We start from the raw sequence: 19,004 nt of genomic DNA, 5'->3' as shown, positions 1-19,004 counted from the left end.
TGTATGTAATTTCTGTAAAATTCTAAGGAGGGGAAGAGTGCCTCACATATAAAGAGAGCAGAGCACTGGATACAGGGAGCAAGGTACCCTGGGCGAGCAGAGCACTGGATACAGGGAGCAAGGTACCCTGGGTGAGCGTGTGTAGACACAGAATAGCTCATAACTAGGATACAGACGTGTACCACTGTACCCAGGTTTTTATGTTGGTTCTGGGGATCCAAACAGATCCCATATGTTTGTGCAACAAGCACTTTACCAACCGAGCCACCTTCTGACTCCAAATAATTTATCTCAGTAATAAAAGAGAAGCCTGAACATGAATAAAATATAAGCTATTAGACACACACACACACAAAATCTAGAAATGGGTAGAATTAAAACCAAATATTTGAGGGATCAGTTTCAGATTAGACATAGCTGAAGATTGGGAGTATAGAACCAAAGACTTCATCCAAAGCTCAGTTCATAGACATAAGAAAGCGGCAAGTGAAAGCAGGAGGAAAAGAGATAGCAAATCTGTCAGCAGGGAAGGAGACTAGAGACTTCATAATTAGGGAAGACTGCAGTCTGTCTTTTGAAAGACCTAAAGGATTCCCAGACAAACAGAAAAGCTCCCATCTGAAATAATTTAATGTTAAATTAAACAGAAAGAATTTATTGGGGCTCATGGTTCCAGAAGGTTAGAGTCTATGGCCATCATGGTGGGGAATATGGCAGCAGGTAGGGAGGCGTGGCCCTAGAGCATCAGTTGAGAGCTTCCATCCTAAGTCATAGTCATCGCAGAGGGAGGGAAGGAGGGAGGGAATGAGAGAGAGAGAGAGAGAGAGAGAGAGAGAGAGAGAGAGAGAGAGAAAAAATAAGGTGGTTGTAGTGGTGTGAATGTTTGAAACCTCGCTCCCATCACATGCCTTCTACAAGAAGGCCAGATCTCATAATCTTTCCCAAATAGTTTTATCAACTGGGGACTGAGGATTCAAATATATGAGTCTATGGTACATATTCTCATTCAAACCACATATCGCCTCCATACATGTGGATAAACATGTATATATATACACACACACCAAAAAAAAATTGACTAGTTTCTTTAGATTCTATTCATCAGTGATACCTTGGACAGTAGTAAGGATCCTCTTGCATTTTTCTGTTAATTTTCCTTAAGTTATAACTCAGTGCTGATAGGAAGCTAGTCATGATCTTTATTTTACCAACAGTAAGTTTAAAAGTAGTGGAGGATATGGATAGTATGCATGCAACTTTTTTTTTCTCTATAAAAATAGTCTGTGGGAGGTGCTGCAAGAAAAAGCAGGTTAGGATACAGTGTCCGAAAGAAAGGGGCTTGGAGGTTACTAACTCCTTGACAATGGCCTAATGACTAGGAAATAAGATAAGTTTATTGCAATGCATTTCATGTAATTTTTCTTATCTATATTAAGTACACTTACTTTTATTGGGTATGTCCATAGAGAGAAGCAAGATTTCCTGAGAAGGTCCACCAGCGAATATGGAAGGAGTGGTGGGCTAGGTGTACAAACTCCTGAGACAAACTTCAAACACACATTGGGAGACAGAACTATAATAAAATACCTAACCTGTAGAGCCACACATGGTAGTACATGCCTTTAATCTTAACATATGAAGACAGAGACAGGCAGATCTCTGTGAGTCCCAGGTTAACTTGGGGTGCATAGCAAATTCTTGGACAGCCAGAGCTACACAGTGAAACCCTGCTTTCAAAACAAAACAGATAACAATAATAACAAAACAAAGCTGGGGTAGTGGCACAGGCCTTTAATCCCAGCACTCAGGAGGCCAAGGCAGGTGGATCTCTGTGATTTCAAGGCCCACCTGACCTCTGTATAGCTTTGTAGAACAAGTTCTAGGACAGCTAAGGCTACACAAAGAAACCATGTCTCAAAAAATCAAAAAGAAATCCTGTCAAATAACAACAAAAACAAGATTGTAAAATGGCTTAGTAGTCAAGAGATCTAGGTTCAATTTCTAGCATCCACATGGCAGCTCTCTCTATAAAACTATATCTATAACTCTAGTTCCAGGGGATCCTATGCCATCTTCTGACCAGCTCAGACACCAGGCATGTTCATGCTTCATTCACATGCATACATGTAAGAAGAACACTCATACACATGAATTCTCAAAAAAAAAATAAATAAATAAAAACCTGACCTATACTCTTTAAAAAATGCAAAAGAAAAAAAGATAAAGGCAGTTTGGGAAGTGATTTTATGAAAGACTTTATTTAATAAACTTTGTGGTCATTCTTGGTTTGAGTTCAGTATCAAGACAAAACAGGGAGAAAGGCTGTAATTGTGATAATTAGTGTAGTTGGATATGGACTGCAGGTAGACACTAATACACTGATGATTTCCTGATCTGGGAAGCTGTTTCATGATTGTATCAGAGTACCTTGATCCTAGTCTGTGTCTATGTCTATGATTTTGTCTGTGTACTGTGTCTGTGTATATGTACTATGTCTGTGTACTATGTCTGTGTCTGTGTACTATGTCTGTGTCTGTGTACCATGTCTGTGTCTGTGTACTATGTCTGTGTCTGTGTACCGTGTCTGTGTCTGTGTCTGTGTACTGTGTCTGTATATATACTATGTCTGTGTATATGTGCTATGTCTGTGTATGTGTACCTATGTCTGTGTATGTGTACTATGTGTCTATGTCTGTGTCTGTGTACTGTGTCTGTCTGTGTACTTCTGTGTACTATGTCTGTGTCTATGTACTATGTCTGTGTCTGTGTACTATGTCTGTGTCTGTGTACCGTGTCTGTGTCTGTGTACTGTGTCTGTATATATACTATGTCTATGTATATGTGCTATGTCTGTGTATGTGTACCTATGTCTGTGTATGTGTACTATGTGTCTGTGTCTGTGTACTGTGTCTGTCTGTGTACTTCTGTGTACTATGTCTGTGTCTGTGTACTATGTCTGTGTCTGTGTACTATGTCTGTGCCTGTGTACTGTGTCTGTGTACTATGTCTGTGTCTGTGTACTATGTCTGTGTCTGTGTACTGTGTCTGTGTACTATGTCTGTGTCTGTGTACTGTGTCTGTATACTATGTCTGCATCTGTTACTGTGTCTGTAACTGTGTCTGTGTACTGTGTCTGTGTACTATGAGGTCAAGGGCTAAGGGCCTCACCAGTCTAGATGACGTGCATATACATATCTTTGTAGATTGCAGTGGCACAGAAGGGTCTAATGAAATAGCTCTGATTCTGAAGAAAAGTGTAGTGGAGTTCCTAAATTATCCTTGTAATTCCATAAGTTTGAAATTATATAAAAATAAAATCAGATAAAATGCAAATATCCCATAGATAACATCATAGTAAAGCAGGGTCAAAAATTCTTAAAATGGTCAGAAAGTTGAGGATGTAGCCTAATATGTGTGAGGCCTTGGTTTCAATACCCAAAACAAAATAACAAGAGCCAACTTGTTAATATGATGGTGTATATATTAAATACACTCAGGAAGCAGAGACAAGGCAGAATTCTTAGTTCAGTGTCAGCCTAGTCTACATAGAGAGTTCTAGGCCAGCAAGGACTACACAGTGAGATCATACCTCCAACAAATAAGTACCCCCACCCCCAATAAAAATGGCTAGAGAGCAGAGGGAGATTGCTCAGGAGAATTGGAAAGGCAATGAAGTAGAGCCAGAGGCTGTATAGTGCTAGATTCTCGCTATGGTACAAGAGAATCATTGTAAAGCTATCCCTGAACATAAGTATGAAATAGACATTTTCAGACAAAACTAAGTTGCATCAGCATACCTTTTCCAAAGAATGCTCTGAATATGTTTTGTGTAGAGGAAAGAGACCCCAGACAGAACATAGGTATAAGGGGGAAAGGAGGGTAAGAGACACAAGGACAGTACTGAGGGGATGAAATGCTGGGTAGCCAGGGATGGTACAAATGCTAATAGGAATTCTAGCATTCAAGAGACTAATGCAGGAGGATGGCTTGACACCAGCCTGGACCACATAGTAATTACCAGGCCAGCTAGGGGCACAGAGCAAGATCTTCTCTCAAATGCAAAAAAGCAAGTAAATAAATCAACAAGGGGATACTAGCTACACAGTAGCTTAGTGGTTAGTGCCCTTGACAGTCAAGACCCAGCACAGAGCATGAAGAAAAGGAATGGAGTGAGCTATCATCCCACATGAGGGGAGGAAAGGAAAGGGGAGCAAACAGAATAGGTTCTTGGAACCAGAGTGACAGACATGAACAGGATCAGGCCAGGAAGGCAAGGTCAGATGAGCAGAGGTAGTTGCAGGATGAAGGGCTGGATGCTGGGCACTACAGTGGTCTTCCAGTGCTGCTCTGATCAGCAGTGTGAAGAGAGTTCTTTCCTGTTGCTATGGATACAAGAGATGCACTGGTTCTCAGGGAATCAGGCACATCAATCACTTCCACCAGCAGATGGTCATGACAGTTATAACCATGCTACCTGCAGAAACTAGTCCATCTGAACTTTATTTTCATTATTTGTTTCTAGTCATTGTTTGCTTAACAAAAATGAATAGTATGTTTTACTTTTCTAAGCTTTCTGCCCTACCAAACCACAGAACACTATTGAGTTAACAGTGTGATTCTCCTAACTTTGAGGTGGACATGTATGAGCACTGTACAAGACACAACACTGTGCAGTTTACATTTCTATGGCTTCTTAGTGGGTCCATCCAGGCAAAGCGTCATCCATAGGCGCTGTATGCTTGTGTTTTGATTAATATCACATTTTTCTGATGTGATATGGATGCATATCACTATAGGAATAAATTATTTACAAGAAGGAGATTCCTGTGTCTTTTCTGTAGAAGAGTACAAAAGCTTTCTTCTCTGCTGTGGTCTGCCCCTCATCTCCTACATAACACACTTTTGTGGGGCTGAGGCAGCCAGTGTCAGGGGGGTGGAGAACTGGCTGCTGGGGATACCCAATAGAACCCTGTGTCCATGCTCTAGACTGAGGCCTGTGGCTCATGGATCTATCGTTCTCTTCCTTATTGTGAACCCCTAGTGCAGGCGGGAGCAGGAAGGGAGAACAGGCTGTGCTATAGTTTCCCCAGGCCTGTGTCACGCTGAGAAGGTCCTCTACTGTGTTTCTTTCTAGTACGATGAACATGTGATCAGCCCAAAGGAGTTTGTGCATCTGGCAGGGAAGTCTACCCTGAAGGACTGGAAGAGAGCCATCCGGATGAACGGCATCATGCTCAGGTGGGCATCTGACCAGCGTGAGGGGTGGGAGGGCTCTCGAGGGCTCGCAGCCACTGCTCTTCCATCTGCTCTTAGATTTTTGGAGACGAGGTATTTTGGTTAAGTTTATTTTAATTTCCGCTAATTCTTTACTTCGTGGTAATGGTGATGATGATGTGTGTGTGTATACTTTGAATATATCACTATTAAAACTTAAGGATATAATCTGGTATTTGTACATAGATAGATATTTAAGCTTAATTTTTTAACAGTTCTTTATGCCACGCTTTACTTCTGTCTTTTTTATTACTTTTCATTAAAGTCCCTTGCAAAGTGCACAGGTACTTAGGACATGTCAGGCTCACATTCTTTATGACCCAAGAGCCATACCCATTTCCGTGTGTCTGGAACTTAGCATGCTCCCTTAGGAGTATCGCAGCAACAGTGCCACATCACTTCCTAAGCGGCCACTTCCTCGGGTATCTGTTTTCTGTCAGAGTGGTCAGAATTTAGCCTCAGAGAACTCAGCTCTGGAAACTTTCTCATAGCTCTTAGCCTTGTATTTCCGAGATCCCCTCTGTTCCCTAGGATATGTCTGATGGGATAGCTGTTGAGATTGCAGGCTGAGGGGGGTATGTGAGAATTGTCTCAGGTCAGCACTGCCCATAGGCTAAGTATGGCTAGACCTTTTGCCTTTCTGTTTATGGGTTATAATAGGCTGTTGAAACTGGTTGAGTTTTAATCCAAGACCTCAAAGAGGCAAGAGGAAGTATTTAGAAGGGAAGACCCTGGTAGGTGAGAATAAGTGACTGTAGCTTTAGATATTGTCTAAAGCTTTGAGCAACTCCCTTTCTGTCCTTCTCAAAGCTAAGGCTGGAAATGATTCCTACCTCTCTTCTTCAGTACTGAGCCACTCACCACCTATGTTAGCTGTGGGTCTGCTTCCTAGGTCCATACTCACAATTTAGATACTAGCTAGCTAGTGTTTTCATCTTCCTCCTGTGGAAGGAATGCTGCGTGGGTGGTCTGCTGGGGTGGCTGTGTCACCTGTTCTGCACTTATATTGAGCTTTGTGCAGTCAAGCCCATATTCTACCTCAGTGGAACCAGTTGGTAACTTTGGCCCCTGCAGTTAGACAGTTGAAAGAGGTATTTTCAGTTAGGTCTCACCTGAACTGCTCTGGCCTCTCTACAGGAAGATCATGGACTCTGGGGAGCTAGACTTCTACCAGCACGACAAGGTCTGCTCTAATACTTGCCGAAGCACCAAGATTGACCTCTCAGGGGCCCGTGTGTCCCTGAGCAGTCCAACATCCACAGAGTACATCCCGCTCACACCAGCTGCAGCTGATGGTAGGTGCAAGAGACTGCCAGTCTTGCAGGTCAATTGCAGCTGTCCTGACCAGTCCTCTCTGGTTGCCATACACTTTGTGTGTTCCCTTCCACATGGGGCCCTATAGTGTTAGGTCAGCCTTCTTTGTACCCTTCCTGAAAACACATCTGGGAACTTGTTGGTTTTGCTAATGGGGAATCTTTTTTTTTTTTTTTTCCAAGACAGGGTTTCTTTGTGTAGCCCTGGCTGTCCTGGAACTCACTCTGTAAACCAGGCTGCCCCTGAACTCACAGAGATCTGTCTGTTTCTGCCTCCTGAGTGCTGGGATTACAGGCACGTACCACTGCTACCTGTCTGTTCATAGGGAATCCTAAAGAATTTCTGTTATTTTCATTTTAAAATAGTAATTCACATATAGAGAGATATAAAGAATGGTTAAGGATGGCCTATGTCCCCAAGCCTGCTCTCTCCCACTCAAGGTTTGCCCGGATTGGAGATACATTTTCCGTGGTGCTTGGTGCTTTGAAAAACTGTCTTTTTCAGATCTCTTCCTGGTACTTGGATGCAGGTCTTCCCTGCCATCTTGATTTTGGGTGACAATTCAGGATATTCCTCTCTGTTGATATCTATCCTTCAGAGTTGTATATCCCCTCCCCTCACGGTTTTTTGAGACAGGGTTTCTCTGTGTAGCCCTGGCCATCCTAGAACTAACCCAGAAGATCATGCTGACCTCACACTCACAGAGACCCACCTACCTCTGCCTCCAAGTGTTGGGACTAAGGACATGCACTACTGCAGCCCTGCAGTTTTCTAGAATTCTGTCCAGTTTTGAGAGAGGATTTTTGTAAACGTGAGAATGAAGTTGGGTTTTAAGCTCCTTGTGTTACTTGGTAAAACTGAGCTGTTTTCTCTTTCTTGGCAGTGTCACTTAGCTCTCATTCCAGTGTTAAGCTGACATGTACTTCCAAGTGATCAGGGATCTGTGGCCTTTCTGTTTAACCAGGGCCAATTGAGCCTCATCTGGGGCTGGGGAAGAGTGAGGTCCTATGAGTTCCTTCTGTGTTCTTTAAAGTACTTTGTTGTAGACTAGTTGGTGAAGATTTGGCAGAGTCAGTATTAGGGTTCAGCTCTTCTGGCAGTGCTGTATTCTCCTCTTCAGAAGCCTAGGGTCACCCAGGGTCATAGGTCAGGGACTGGACTTTGTTAGCTCTATCCTTAGTCCATGTTTATGGTTTACCATGATCTGACAAGTGTTTTTGCTTAGCTCTTTTCTGGACCAAAAGCACCAGGTGTATTAGGAGGTCAGGGCAGAGCTCTTCTGGGACACATCAAAACAAAAGGCAGTGGGGGCTGAGTGGTCCAGGTCTTGGTGGCTGATTTGGCTTCCCTTATTAAAATTAGTCATAGCCCTTCAGAGGCTAGTGACATGTTTTAAGTACACTTGAAGTTAGCTAGATTATGAAGTTATGGGATCTGGTGGATAAGTAAATTTTATGCGTAGTGTTCTGCCTTGTAGTGTTTCCAACTGATGGTGTGTTTATCAATGGGTAGCTCCATCATGACTGGAAGAACATTTATTAGTTTATTCCTGCAAGCCTTAGTGAAACGGTAACTGGCATGCCAATTTCATAGGAGTATTTTGTAGGTCTCATGGAAAAAAGAAATGTATAGAATAGCTTTTACAGTAAATAGTCAATAAATAGTGGTTCCTGAAAAAAGAACATTGGTTGTAGGTGACAGGCCAGGACAAATAGGAGCTGCTAGTGCTGTCTCCTGACCAAACAAGCGGCTTCCTGCACCCTACTCAAGGCTGCAGTGCCTAGGAAAGTCAGAATTGGGGTTAGGACTTAGCATTTCTGGTTATTAAGTGTTTTAGCTTAGGATTTCTATGAGTCTTTGGCTTTAATATCATATGGCTATGGAGAGGTGTTTCTGTTCAGTTGATTCCATGCATACATGACTCAAGCATTACAACATTGATGAGTAGTAGGCCAGTTGGAAAGCTTCTGGAATATGCCTGCTTCTGAGTCTGCCTCTGTGCTAGATCTGTGCATGAAGCCTTGGTCAGAAACTCCAGAACCTCCAAACACGAACTATATGTTCATTGAGTTTGTAGGTATCAGAAATGTACTTGGTGATATACTAGAGTGGATGGTTTGTCTCTCTTTTAATATAAAAAAATTGGAAATATGATGAGTTCTAGGATTGTTCTGGCATCAGTCAAATTTAGATGAGATGGCCCATAGGGCAGAGAGAGGGGCAGGGTGGACAGAGAGTTTCCACACCTGTTTCCTTCCCAAGGTTCAGTTGCAAGGACTTGCATATAGAACTAGAGGAGCAAAATGTTGGGATCTGCTGAAGTTGAATGATGGCTCAGAGGGTGTTTCCTGTTCTTTGTGTGTTTAACTGTGATTGAAAATAAACTCAGTACTTTGTGTGAAGTAGAGCATTACTAGTGTATTGTGCTTATTAGTTCTGTGGAAATGGGTGGCAAAAAAGGATTCAAATGAAGCCTTAGAAGGGTTATCAGAACTTAAAGTCCTGGGGGCTATAGTGTAGAGTAACACTCACTCACAGCTCTGCCTTACCCACAGTGAATGGCTCACCTGCCACCATCACCATAGAGACCTGTGAGGACCCTGGTGACTGGACCACAACCATTGGAGGTATATTCCCTCAGCTTCTCGGGATTATGGGTGGGCCTATGGCAGGAACTATCTACCCATGATCTGATCCTAGCTGGGTGTATGATCCAGCCATTGACCTGCTAGATTATGGGCTATATGGAACTCAATGCTTTATGTGCTGATCTCCTGAGGTGATATCCTTTACTACTTCTTGTTGTCAGTTACTCTGTACATCAATTTGTATCCTGTCTACCTGACTTTCTCCATCATAGACGACACATTTGCATTCTGGCGGGGACTGAAGGATGCGGGCTTACTGGATGAAGTCATACAGGAATTTCAACAGGAGCTGGAGGAAACCATGAAAGGCCTGCAGCAGCGAGTGCAGGACCCGCCCCTACAGCTCCGAGGTGAGAGGGCCTGAGTCTCCCTCCTGCTAGCCCCAGGCCCTGCCATGTGGCTGGGATGGAGGCTGAACCTGAACACAGGTCCGCACTGTGCTGAAGGGAGTTGTCAGTAGGAGAATCTTTGGAGTTGGCTCCTCCATAAGAGGTCCATAAGGAGCCAGCCCAGCACTGAAATTCAGGAGCTCTAGGCGTAGCCTAGATTTTTACTAAGTGTTGGTATTGTCCCTTTCAGATGCTGTCCTCCTCAATAACATCGTGCAAAACTTTGGCATGCTGGATCTGGTAAAGAAGGTACTGGCCAGCCACAAGTGCCAGATGGATCGTTCTCGAGAACAGTATGCACGGGACCTGGCAGGTATGCCCAGCAGCCATGTGGGGTTTGAGGAGTCTGTAGCCTCACCTCTCTAGTCGTGCATCCACATACTTTTCTGAGACATGGCTGCATAGGACTAAGAAGTCAGAACAACACTAGACATCATACATGGAAAAACAGTAAGACTCTAGTGGCTGCAGTCAGAACTTGTCAGTACAGAAAGCACAGGTCACTGTTTACTGACTTTTTTGTGATGAACCGAGTTATTTAAAGGAATAGGACAGGGAAATGGAAAAAAAAAACAAACCTGCTCCAGCCAGAGCTGGATTCTCCTGTGGTGTTGGTATATTAGTAATAAGTTTTCCCTGGTGTTTTTACTTTAATGTGTACCTTCTGGGTGTGTGTGTGTGTGTGTGTGTGTGTGTGTGTGTGTGTGTGTGTGTCTGTGTGTGTGTGTGTGTGTGTGTGTGTGTGTGTGTGAGAGAGAGAGAGAGAGAGAGAGAGAAAGAGAGAGAGAGAGAGAGAGAATAGGCATTTTACTTGGTTGCGTTGGTCTAACAACAACCTTCATGTGAAACTCACTAGAACACATTAGTGCTGAGGGGAAGGTTTTTTTAAGCACTTCTACTTTGGAACTGGGGTCTTGGTCATCCTGAGGGCCATTAAGGGACCCACTGCTGCCAACCTTTCCTTTGGCAAGCAGCCCTCTAGTCATCGGTTGCTGTTGGTTTATGATCTGCATTTTCCCTGTGGGAATACCATCTGTCCCCATCCCTGTTCTCTGTGGTGATGCTGTGTGTTTCCTGCAGCCCTGGAACAGCAGTGTGATGAACATCGCCGCCGTGCCAAGGAACTGAAGCACAAGTCCCAGCACCTTAGCAATGTGCTCATGACGTTGACCCCAGTTTCCCTGCCATCCCCTATGAAGCGGCCCCGTCTTGCACGGGCTACATCTGGACCAGCTGCTATGGCTTCCCAGGTGCTTACACAGTCTGCACAGATTGCACTTGGCCCAGGAATGCCTATGTCCCAGTTGACCAGTGTGCCACTTGGCAAAGTAGTATCTACACTGCCCTCCACTGTCCTGGGCAAGGGCTCTCCTCAAGCTGCCCCAGCCAGTTCACCGGCCTCCCCACTGCTTGGAGGCTACACAGTTTTGGCCTCCTCTGGCTCTACCTTCCCCAGCACAGTAGAGATTCATCCGGACACATCTAGCCTCACAGTTTTGAGCACAGCTGCCATGCAGGATGGCAGCACAGTACTAAAGGTGGTCAACCCCCTGCAGCTGCTCACCCTGCCTGGCCTGGGACCCACACTACAGAATGTGGCTCAGGCATCACCTGCAGGCAGCACCATTGTGACAATGCCTACAGCAGCTGCTACTGGACCTGAGGAACACACAGCCACTATTGAGGTGGCCGCTGTAGCAGAGGACCATGAGCAGAAGTAGCTGGCAGGGAGGCTAAAATCCTTCCAACATGGGCTGGCTGACTGCCTCTCCTCAGGCCGCTGCAGGCAGAGGCCACTACAGACACAGGCCATAGGGCTGGCTCAGCACAAGCAGGTCTGATGGGCTGAACCAAAGAGAGGATTGCCGGATGAATCAAGAGAAGAAAAGGGGGCAGAATGTTGCCAGGAACCTGGAAAATCTGTCTTCAACTTATAAACTTCCTCCCCTTTTTTTGTGGGAAATACTCTTTTCCATCTGTTGCTTATTAATCCTGTTTACACATTGGGCCTTGAGCAGGAACCAGAGGGTCACTGACCAGGAGGAGGCCTGGGTGCTTCTGGTACAGCTACAGAGCCAGCACCAGAGCCCAGCTAACCATAGGTCCTAGTGCCTGCACCCCCATGGGGCTGAGCCTGCTGGGACATTATTGACACATGTCTTAGGCAGCATGCCTGAGTGTGGAAGCCATAGATCCTATGGATTTGGTCTCTTCCCACAGTTCTCTGTTGGTTCAGTATGGCCAGTGTCCATGTTCCTTCACTGTTGGGAACATGCCCTGGGGCTAAGTGCAGACCCCAGCCAGGACCCCATCCCTCACCCCATAGGCACTCAGGTGGTGAAGGGGTCTCATGGACCTGGCATGTTCTAGACCCCTTTGCACATGGGCTGCAGGTGTTTTTAAGTAAATCGCTTAGTAGCCTTCTAGGGGGGAAAATCAATTATAGTGTTTTCAACCAAAACAATGCTGAGTGCCTAGGCTCCTGAGTCAGTTCTGGGAGGGACCCAGGGCACCGATATATACACACCTAGCCAGGTGCTAGAGGTCTTAAGTAGTGTCTTTCCCTGAGACAAAGCTCTGGAAGATTTTTGTGGAGGTATGCCTGAGACTCGGGGTAGCTCAAATGACTCCCTGTGTGCAGCCGGCTCTTGTACTCCCCTATAGTTGCTCCCCCTGCCCCCAACTCTCTTGGAGATAGAGCTGGGCTTCTCTGGCCAATACTCAGTGTCTCTATCCTGAGAGTTCCAGGGTATGTAAGGCTGTTTAGAGTAGTGGGCTGGTCAGCTGGAAGACAGGATCCAGAATGTCCATGGAAGGCTGTCTTCAGGCAGTTTTTATGGGTCTAGGTTTGGGCCCATGCTAGGGATGACCTAGGCCAGAGTTCTTGGAGCCAAACGATTTCAGGGAACAAAGTTTTGGCCTCTTGGTAAGGGATGTCCTGGGATAGCCCTAAGGTGCCTCTTGAATCTCCTGTTCTGTCAACTGAAGGCTTTCCTTTCAGGGGCCCCACAGCAGGAAGGGACCACTGTCCCATTTTACTGCTTTGAAGGTTACCTTGTCCTTCCATCCATACGTCCCCCTCAAGTGCCCAGATTCCTTTTACACCTTTGCTGTGACTGGGCCCTTTCCTGCCCCCGCTCTCACCCTATGTCAAGCTACTGAGGTTCTTGTATTCCCTCTGTTACATCACTGTTCACTGTGGCCACGAATCAGCTGGTTTTGGCAGATGTTTACCTGTTTATGTATATACTCCTTTTTAAAAACTTGTTTTGTTTTTCTTCATTGAGTTACAAGTCCTGTTATATGCAGCTGTGTGACTCTAGGGACACTGGGAGGATCAGCAGAGTGGGTACTTCCTTGAAGTCCCTCCTCTACAACCTCAGACTAATGTCACAAATAAAACCTTCCTGCCCTAGGAACCAAGAGCCTTTCCTTGGCACAAGCTCCAGATGTCATTTGCTTTTGGGGATGTGGGCCAGTTTCCTTTCTTCATAAGAGCAAGGTTGAAATATTTTTGGCCCTTGCCCCTTTGAGCATTAGAGGTACTGGAAGGTGAAGTTTATTTCAGAGCCATACAAAAATAATTCTCAAATCAGCTTCAGAATTAGTTCTTATCACTCCTTCCTAGTATCCTCAGAGGTTGTCTACAATTTAACTTGTAGAACCATGACCCTTGTGACAGTGCTGGCGTTGTTTCAGGTCCTCCAAGGCCGTTTCTAGCAGGTCAGCGAAGGCCCAATAGTCCCATCTGCATGGAACCCTCAATTCTGGAAGAGGAAGTGTGATCACTGCCCTACCACATGTTTATACCTGCCTCTCTGGGTCCTCCTGACTCCTATTGCTGTGTTCCCTGCTTGTTGGGCCATTCAGAACCCAGAAAGGAAGGTCTTCCCCCTCCACATGCAAACACGGGTGCTTGTGGCTGCTTTCAGTTTGGTTTTCTGAGAAAATAGGACAGGATTTGGTTTTGCAGAGGGTGCAAGCTCCTTTCCATGCCTGCCCAGGAGGCACGCAAAAGGGCAAGTTTGAGTTCTTTGAGTTCTACTTTGTATGTTGTTTAGCAAGTATCTGCTTGGTACTTTGATTTAAAATAAAAACACTTTTATAATTTGTGTGTTTGTCTCTTGTAATGAAAACTATGAAGAAACCAAATTTAACTTGTAAAACCATGCCCCTTGTGACAGTGCTTGAGTTGTTTCAGGTCCTTCAAACACATCTGCCCACTGAGTCCAGTTATGGTCTGGGTCCTGAAGACAAACAGATTTTTGGTTTTGTTTTTTGTTGTTGGTGGTGGCTTTTTGTTTTTGTTTTTGTTTTGTTTGTTTGTTTGTTTGTTTGAGACAGGGTCTCTCTACATAGACCTGGCTGGCCTGGAACTCACCGGGATTCCACCTGCCTCTGTCTTCTGAGTGCTGGGATTAAAGGTGTACACCATCACTTCCTGTTCAGACAGTTTTAATAACTACAGTAGGTACCATTTGGCTTGTGTTCAGCTCAGAATGCAGGTGTGTAGCATAGTGCTAGGCATCTCTCTGTGAGCCTCCCCGTCGCTGCATCAGACTGTGCAGACAGGGTGGCTCAGAAACAACTGAGATTTACTACTTACAAGTCAAGGCAGACATCGCAGAGCTATTAGGAGTGTGGAACAAGATGAGAATAAAGCTAAAGTAACTACTTCGCCTTGTCCCAGTGCTGAAGTTCTGGCAACTTCTCTAGAGGGTTGGGAGAGGCCATCGCTGTCCAGCTAGCCATGTTCTTCCCTTGCCTGGCTTGTTTGAGATCCTCTTCAGCACTGTAAACTCTTTGGTATTATGATTCCTAGGGGACCACAGGTAGGCCTTTCCTACATCCTACAGAACAGAGAGGCAGATAGCATGTCATGTCACTTAATGAGAGTTGGGTAAGGCACAGGCTTTCTTGAGGTGGGTGTTGATAGGTGTGTGACTTCCTAAGGGGGACCTAAACAAATATCTATGTCCCATCTAAAAACTTGCTGTGATTCAGTGTTCTTTCATGAGTATGCTCCACTGCAATAGAGCCAATCGATGGGCAGTGGGTCCTTCCTATTGTCACATTCATGGACTCCCTGTCTCCAGCGCTCCTATGATCCTGTAGAAAATCTGTACACAACTCAGATTTAACGTGTCCAAAACAGAACTCCTACTTTCTTCCCCAAACCTGTTCACTCCTGTTGTTTCTTGTCTCTAAGAAGGATATCACCAGCCCCCATTGTTTCTTATCTCTAGGAAGGATGTCACCATCCACCTGTCACTCAGGCCACCTTTCTGCAATCTCATTTCAGATATACCCTCCTCACAAAGCCATACCCCTATATCTCTCAGGCCACTGTTACTCTCTGCAGTCGTTCTGGTTCCAATATTATCAAAGAACCATTTTCTGCCTCTGGGCAAGGGGAATGTCCCTTCATCAGCCCTTCTGACACCTATTTCTGACATTTGTGGCAGTCACCAGCTGCAGAATACAAACCTACAAATTCAGAAGGGTCAACTTCCTGTGCCCCCACAGAGAAGTCCCTAGAGACAGTTCTGGCTACTTGCTGGAAGAGACTGTGAGAAGAAAGACTGGAGAGCAAGGGAGCAGTCTACTCACTCAAGCTTGCAGTGTTCTGAAGCAGAGTCCACAGAGGATGGTGCTGAGTGACAGCTGGATAGACTGTAGCTTTCCCATTTGCCTGCTGAAGGAGGACATGTTTTTTCAGTTTTCTTGAATATATAACCATTGCTGGATCATGCAGAAACTTTTTTTAAGCAATCGTCACTGTCTTCTGGTGCACAGCTGTATCATTTTGCATTTCTACCAGCAATGAGTGTGGCTGGCTGTTGACCTACTCCATGTCATCTACTTAGCATTTTGGACTTTGGTATTGTGACAGGTGTAGGTGGCATCACACTGTTTTCGCTGTTTGTTTTGAGATTTTTATCACTGTGTAGCCCAAGATAGCTTTGAACTTGTAATTCTCCTGCCTCTCCTGTGGCTTTACAGACATGTGCCACCACATTCAACTTCCCTATTAAAAAATGACGATGTCTGGGGTTGGGGATTTAGCTCAGTGGTAGAGCACTTGCCTAGGAAGCGCAAGGCCCTGGGTTCGGTCCCCAGCTCCGAAAAAAAGAACCAAAAAAAAAAAAAAATGATGATGTCTGTGTGCATGATGTATGCTGGGATGCGTGTGCTGTGTGCATGTGGAGGTCAGAGGACAGCTTTGTGGAATTAGTTCTCTCCACCTTTTGTGTGGGTTCCAGAAATAAAACTCAGGTTGTCAGGCTTGTACAACAAGCGCTTTCACAAGCTGAGCCATCTCACCACCCTTCCCGGTTGTTTTAACTTGCAGTTGCACGATGGCATATGACACAGAACTCCTTTTTAAAAGAAGACTTGGGCCTGATGGTAATGGCACACGCCTTTAACCTCAGTGAGGCAGAGACAGGCAGATCCTCTGAGTTGGAGGTCAGCCTGGTCTAAAAAAAAAAGAAAAAAAAAAAAAAAAAAAGAAAAACATTGGTTCTTATATTTAGGAGTATGAGCATTTTGCCTACACGTATGTATCCACAACACATCCATGCCTGGTGTTGCAGTACCAGAAGAAGATATCAGATGCCCTGAACTGGAGTTAAAAGATGGTTGTCAAGCCAGTTGGTGGTGGCTTATACCTTTAATCCCAGCATTCAGAAGGCAGAGGCAGGTGGCTCTCAAGGACAGCCAAGGCAACACCGGTCTCAAAAACCTAAACCAAGGGAAACCAAACGAAGATGTTGTGAGCTGCCATGTGGTTGTTGCGAAGCTGTGAATTAAATCCAGATCCTTTGCAAAAACAGGAAGTTTTAATTGCTGAGCTATTTCTTCCTTATAAGACCTTCTTATGTGCCCATACTTCCTCCTTTCTTCAAGAAACTGTCAGATCTTTTGTCTACTTTTTAAAAAAAGATTTATTTATTTTTATTATGTATCTGAATACCACCACTAGCATGTCAGGGGCCCACAGAATTACTGACAATTGTGAGCTGCCATGTGGGTGCTGGGGACTAAACCTGGATCTTCTGGAAGAGCAGCTGGTGCTCTTACCCACGGTCCTCTCTCCAGCTCCTTTTTTGCCTATTTTCATCTAGGTCCATTTTGTTAATTAAGACTTCTGTTTTCTTTTTTCTTTTTCTTTTTTTTGGGGGGGGGTGAGTAGGGAATAGGGTGGGGTAGAGGGCAGTGTTGGGGAATCAAACCCAGTGTTTCACAACTACTGAGACTGAAGATGGGGCAGATATTAGCCTTTTATTAAATCTTTTCATCAGATTAATTTTCTACAAGTATCTTTCCCAGATTATGGCTTATCTTCTCATTTATCTTTTTTTTCCCTTTTCTTTTTTTTTTTTTTTTTTTTTGAGCTGGGGACCCGAACCCAGGGCCTTAAGCTTGCTAGGCAAGCACTCTACCACTGAGCTAAATCCCCAACCCCTCTTCTCATTTATCTTAACAATATTTTTAAAGAGCTTTTTTTTCCTTCACCTTTGCCAGGCATGGTGACACTTTTAAGTCCAGCACATGGGAGGCAGAAGTGGGTGGGTCTCTATGTTCCAGGATAGCTAGGTCTACATAGCAAGTTTCAGGCCAGCCAGTGCTGTATAGTGAGAAGCTCTCTCAAACCAACCAATCAACCAAACCAACCAACCAACCAGTCAACCAACCAACCAACCAATCAACCAACCAACCAATCAATCAACCAACCAACCAACCAATCAACCAAACTAACCAACCAACCAACCAACCAAACCAACCAACCAATCAACCAACCAACCAATCAACCAACCCACCAACCAACCAGTCAACCAACCAATCAACCAACCAACCAACCAACCAACCAACCAAACCAACCAATCAGCCAACCAACCAACCAACCAATCAACCAACCAACCAGTCAACCAACCAGTCAACCAAACAATCAACCAAACCAACCAACCAACCAACCAGTCAACCAACCACTCAACCAGTCAACCAACCACTCAACCAAACCAACCAACCAACCATTCAACCAACCAACCAACCAATCAACCAAACAGTCAACCAACCAGTCAACTAACCAACCAACCAATCAACCAACCAACCAACCAACCAATCGACTAACCGACCAATCAACCAATAAAAACTGCACTTGAACATTGAAGTTTAAAATTTAAAAAGATTGTGGGTTGGAAGTATTGTTGAGTAGAATATTTGTCTAGTATGCACAAGCTCCTACTTCAGTTCCAGCACTGGAGGAAAAAAAGAAAAAAAATCTGCTTACAGTTTGTCAGGGAAACATATTTTTATTATATTTTTTTCTCTGTCATTGACTGCTGCTACCTTAGTTTTCTGTTGCTGTGACAAAACACCGTAGCCAAGGCAAGTTATAAAAGAAAACATTTAGCTTGGGACTCGTGGTTACAGAGGATTAGAGTCCATGACCATGGTGATAGAAAGTATGATAGAAGGGAGGCAGTCAGGCAGGCAGGCAGGCATGCATGGTGCAGAGGCAGTAGCTGGGAGCTTACATCTCTATCCACAAATAAGAGGCAGAGAGAGCTAACTGGCATGGACTTTTGAAACTTCAAAGCCCACCTCCAGTGACACACCTCCTCCAGTGAGGCTGCATCTCCTCACCCTTTCCAAGTAGTTCTACCTATTCAAAGTTAGGAGTCTCTCGGAGCCATTCTCATTCAGACTATCATAGTGACTATTTTCATCATTGTGGCTTATCTTGTAATTTTTCTCAATGCTTTCTATTTGGTAGAACTGTTTAGAAAGGACTAGGAGGTGTAGCTTTGTTGGAGGAGGTATGTCTCTGGTGGGTGGGCTTCTAGGTTTCAAAAGATTCCGAGCTCCCTCTCTGCTTTGTGGTTGTGACTAAGATGTGAGCTCTCAGCTGTTGCTTCACTCCACGGTCATGGACTTTAACTCTCTGAAACTGTAAGTCAAGTTAAACTCTTGTCATAGTGTTTTATCAAAGCAATAGGGTAAGATATCAGCATGTGTGTGTGTGCCTTTAAACTTGTATTAAAGTTTCTTTTAATGATCTAATAATTTTGCATATGCATTTTTCTCCTTAGTCTAATTATAGATTTCAATCACATCAGTTCTTGGATCTTTTTGGTCTCTTCAGTCTGGCCTAGCTCCTAGGGGGACTTCTGTGAAGTGAACAGGTGTTTTTCTCTCTCAGGAGTCTTTATGAGATCATTGTAATGGGGTTGGACTCAATCTTTAGCAGGAAATGGGGTTGTGTCCTCCCAATAATATGTCACAGGGCTTGTGACATCCATCTGTCTCTAGCAATGCACACTCTGATTACTCTGTTTAAGTGGAATCCAAGCAGTCACTGTGATTAGTGCCTACT

General features: G+C 44.6%; 1 protein-coding gene across 1 annotated transcript in view; it reads left to right on the top strand.

Annotated features, from left to right (window-relative positions):
- Gmeb2 (glucocorticoid modulatory element binding protein 2) overlaps nucleotides 1-13,737 on the top strand; it is a 39,518-nt gene extending 25,781 nt beyond the window's left edge. The window contains exons 5-10 of the mRNA XM_032904970.1: nucleotides 5,135-5,238; nucleotides 6,412-6,569; nucleotides 9,144-9,215; nucleotides 9,449-9,586; nucleotides 9,816-9,938; nucleotides 10,706-13,737. Coding sequence (XP_032760861.1) covers nucleotides 5,135-5,238; nucleotides 6,412-6,569; nucleotides 9,144-9,215; nucleotides 9,449-9,586; nucleotides 9,816-9,938; nucleotides 10,706-11,346 — 1,236 coding nt within the window. The 3' untranslated portion in view covers nucleotides 11,347-13,737. The remainder of the gene's footprint in view (nucleotides 1-5,134; nucleotides 5,239-6,411; nucleotides 6,570-9,143; nucleotides 9,216-9,448; nucleotides 9,587-9,815; nucleotides 9,939-10,705) is intronic.
- Nucleotides 13,738-19,004: the final 5,267 nt, after the last annotated feature.

The sequence above is a fragment of the Rattus rattus genome, chromosome 5 (assembly GCF_011064425.1).
Source record: "Rattus rattus isolate New Zealand chromosome 5, Rrattus_CSIRO_v1, whole genome shotgun sequence".
NCBI classification, from domain to species: domain Eukaryota; kingdom Metazoa; phylum Chordata; class Mammalia; order Rodentia; family Muridae; genus Rattus; species Rattus rattus.
Note: the sequence above shows the minus strand (reverse complement) of the source record. Positions and strands in the feature narration are given on the sequence as shown.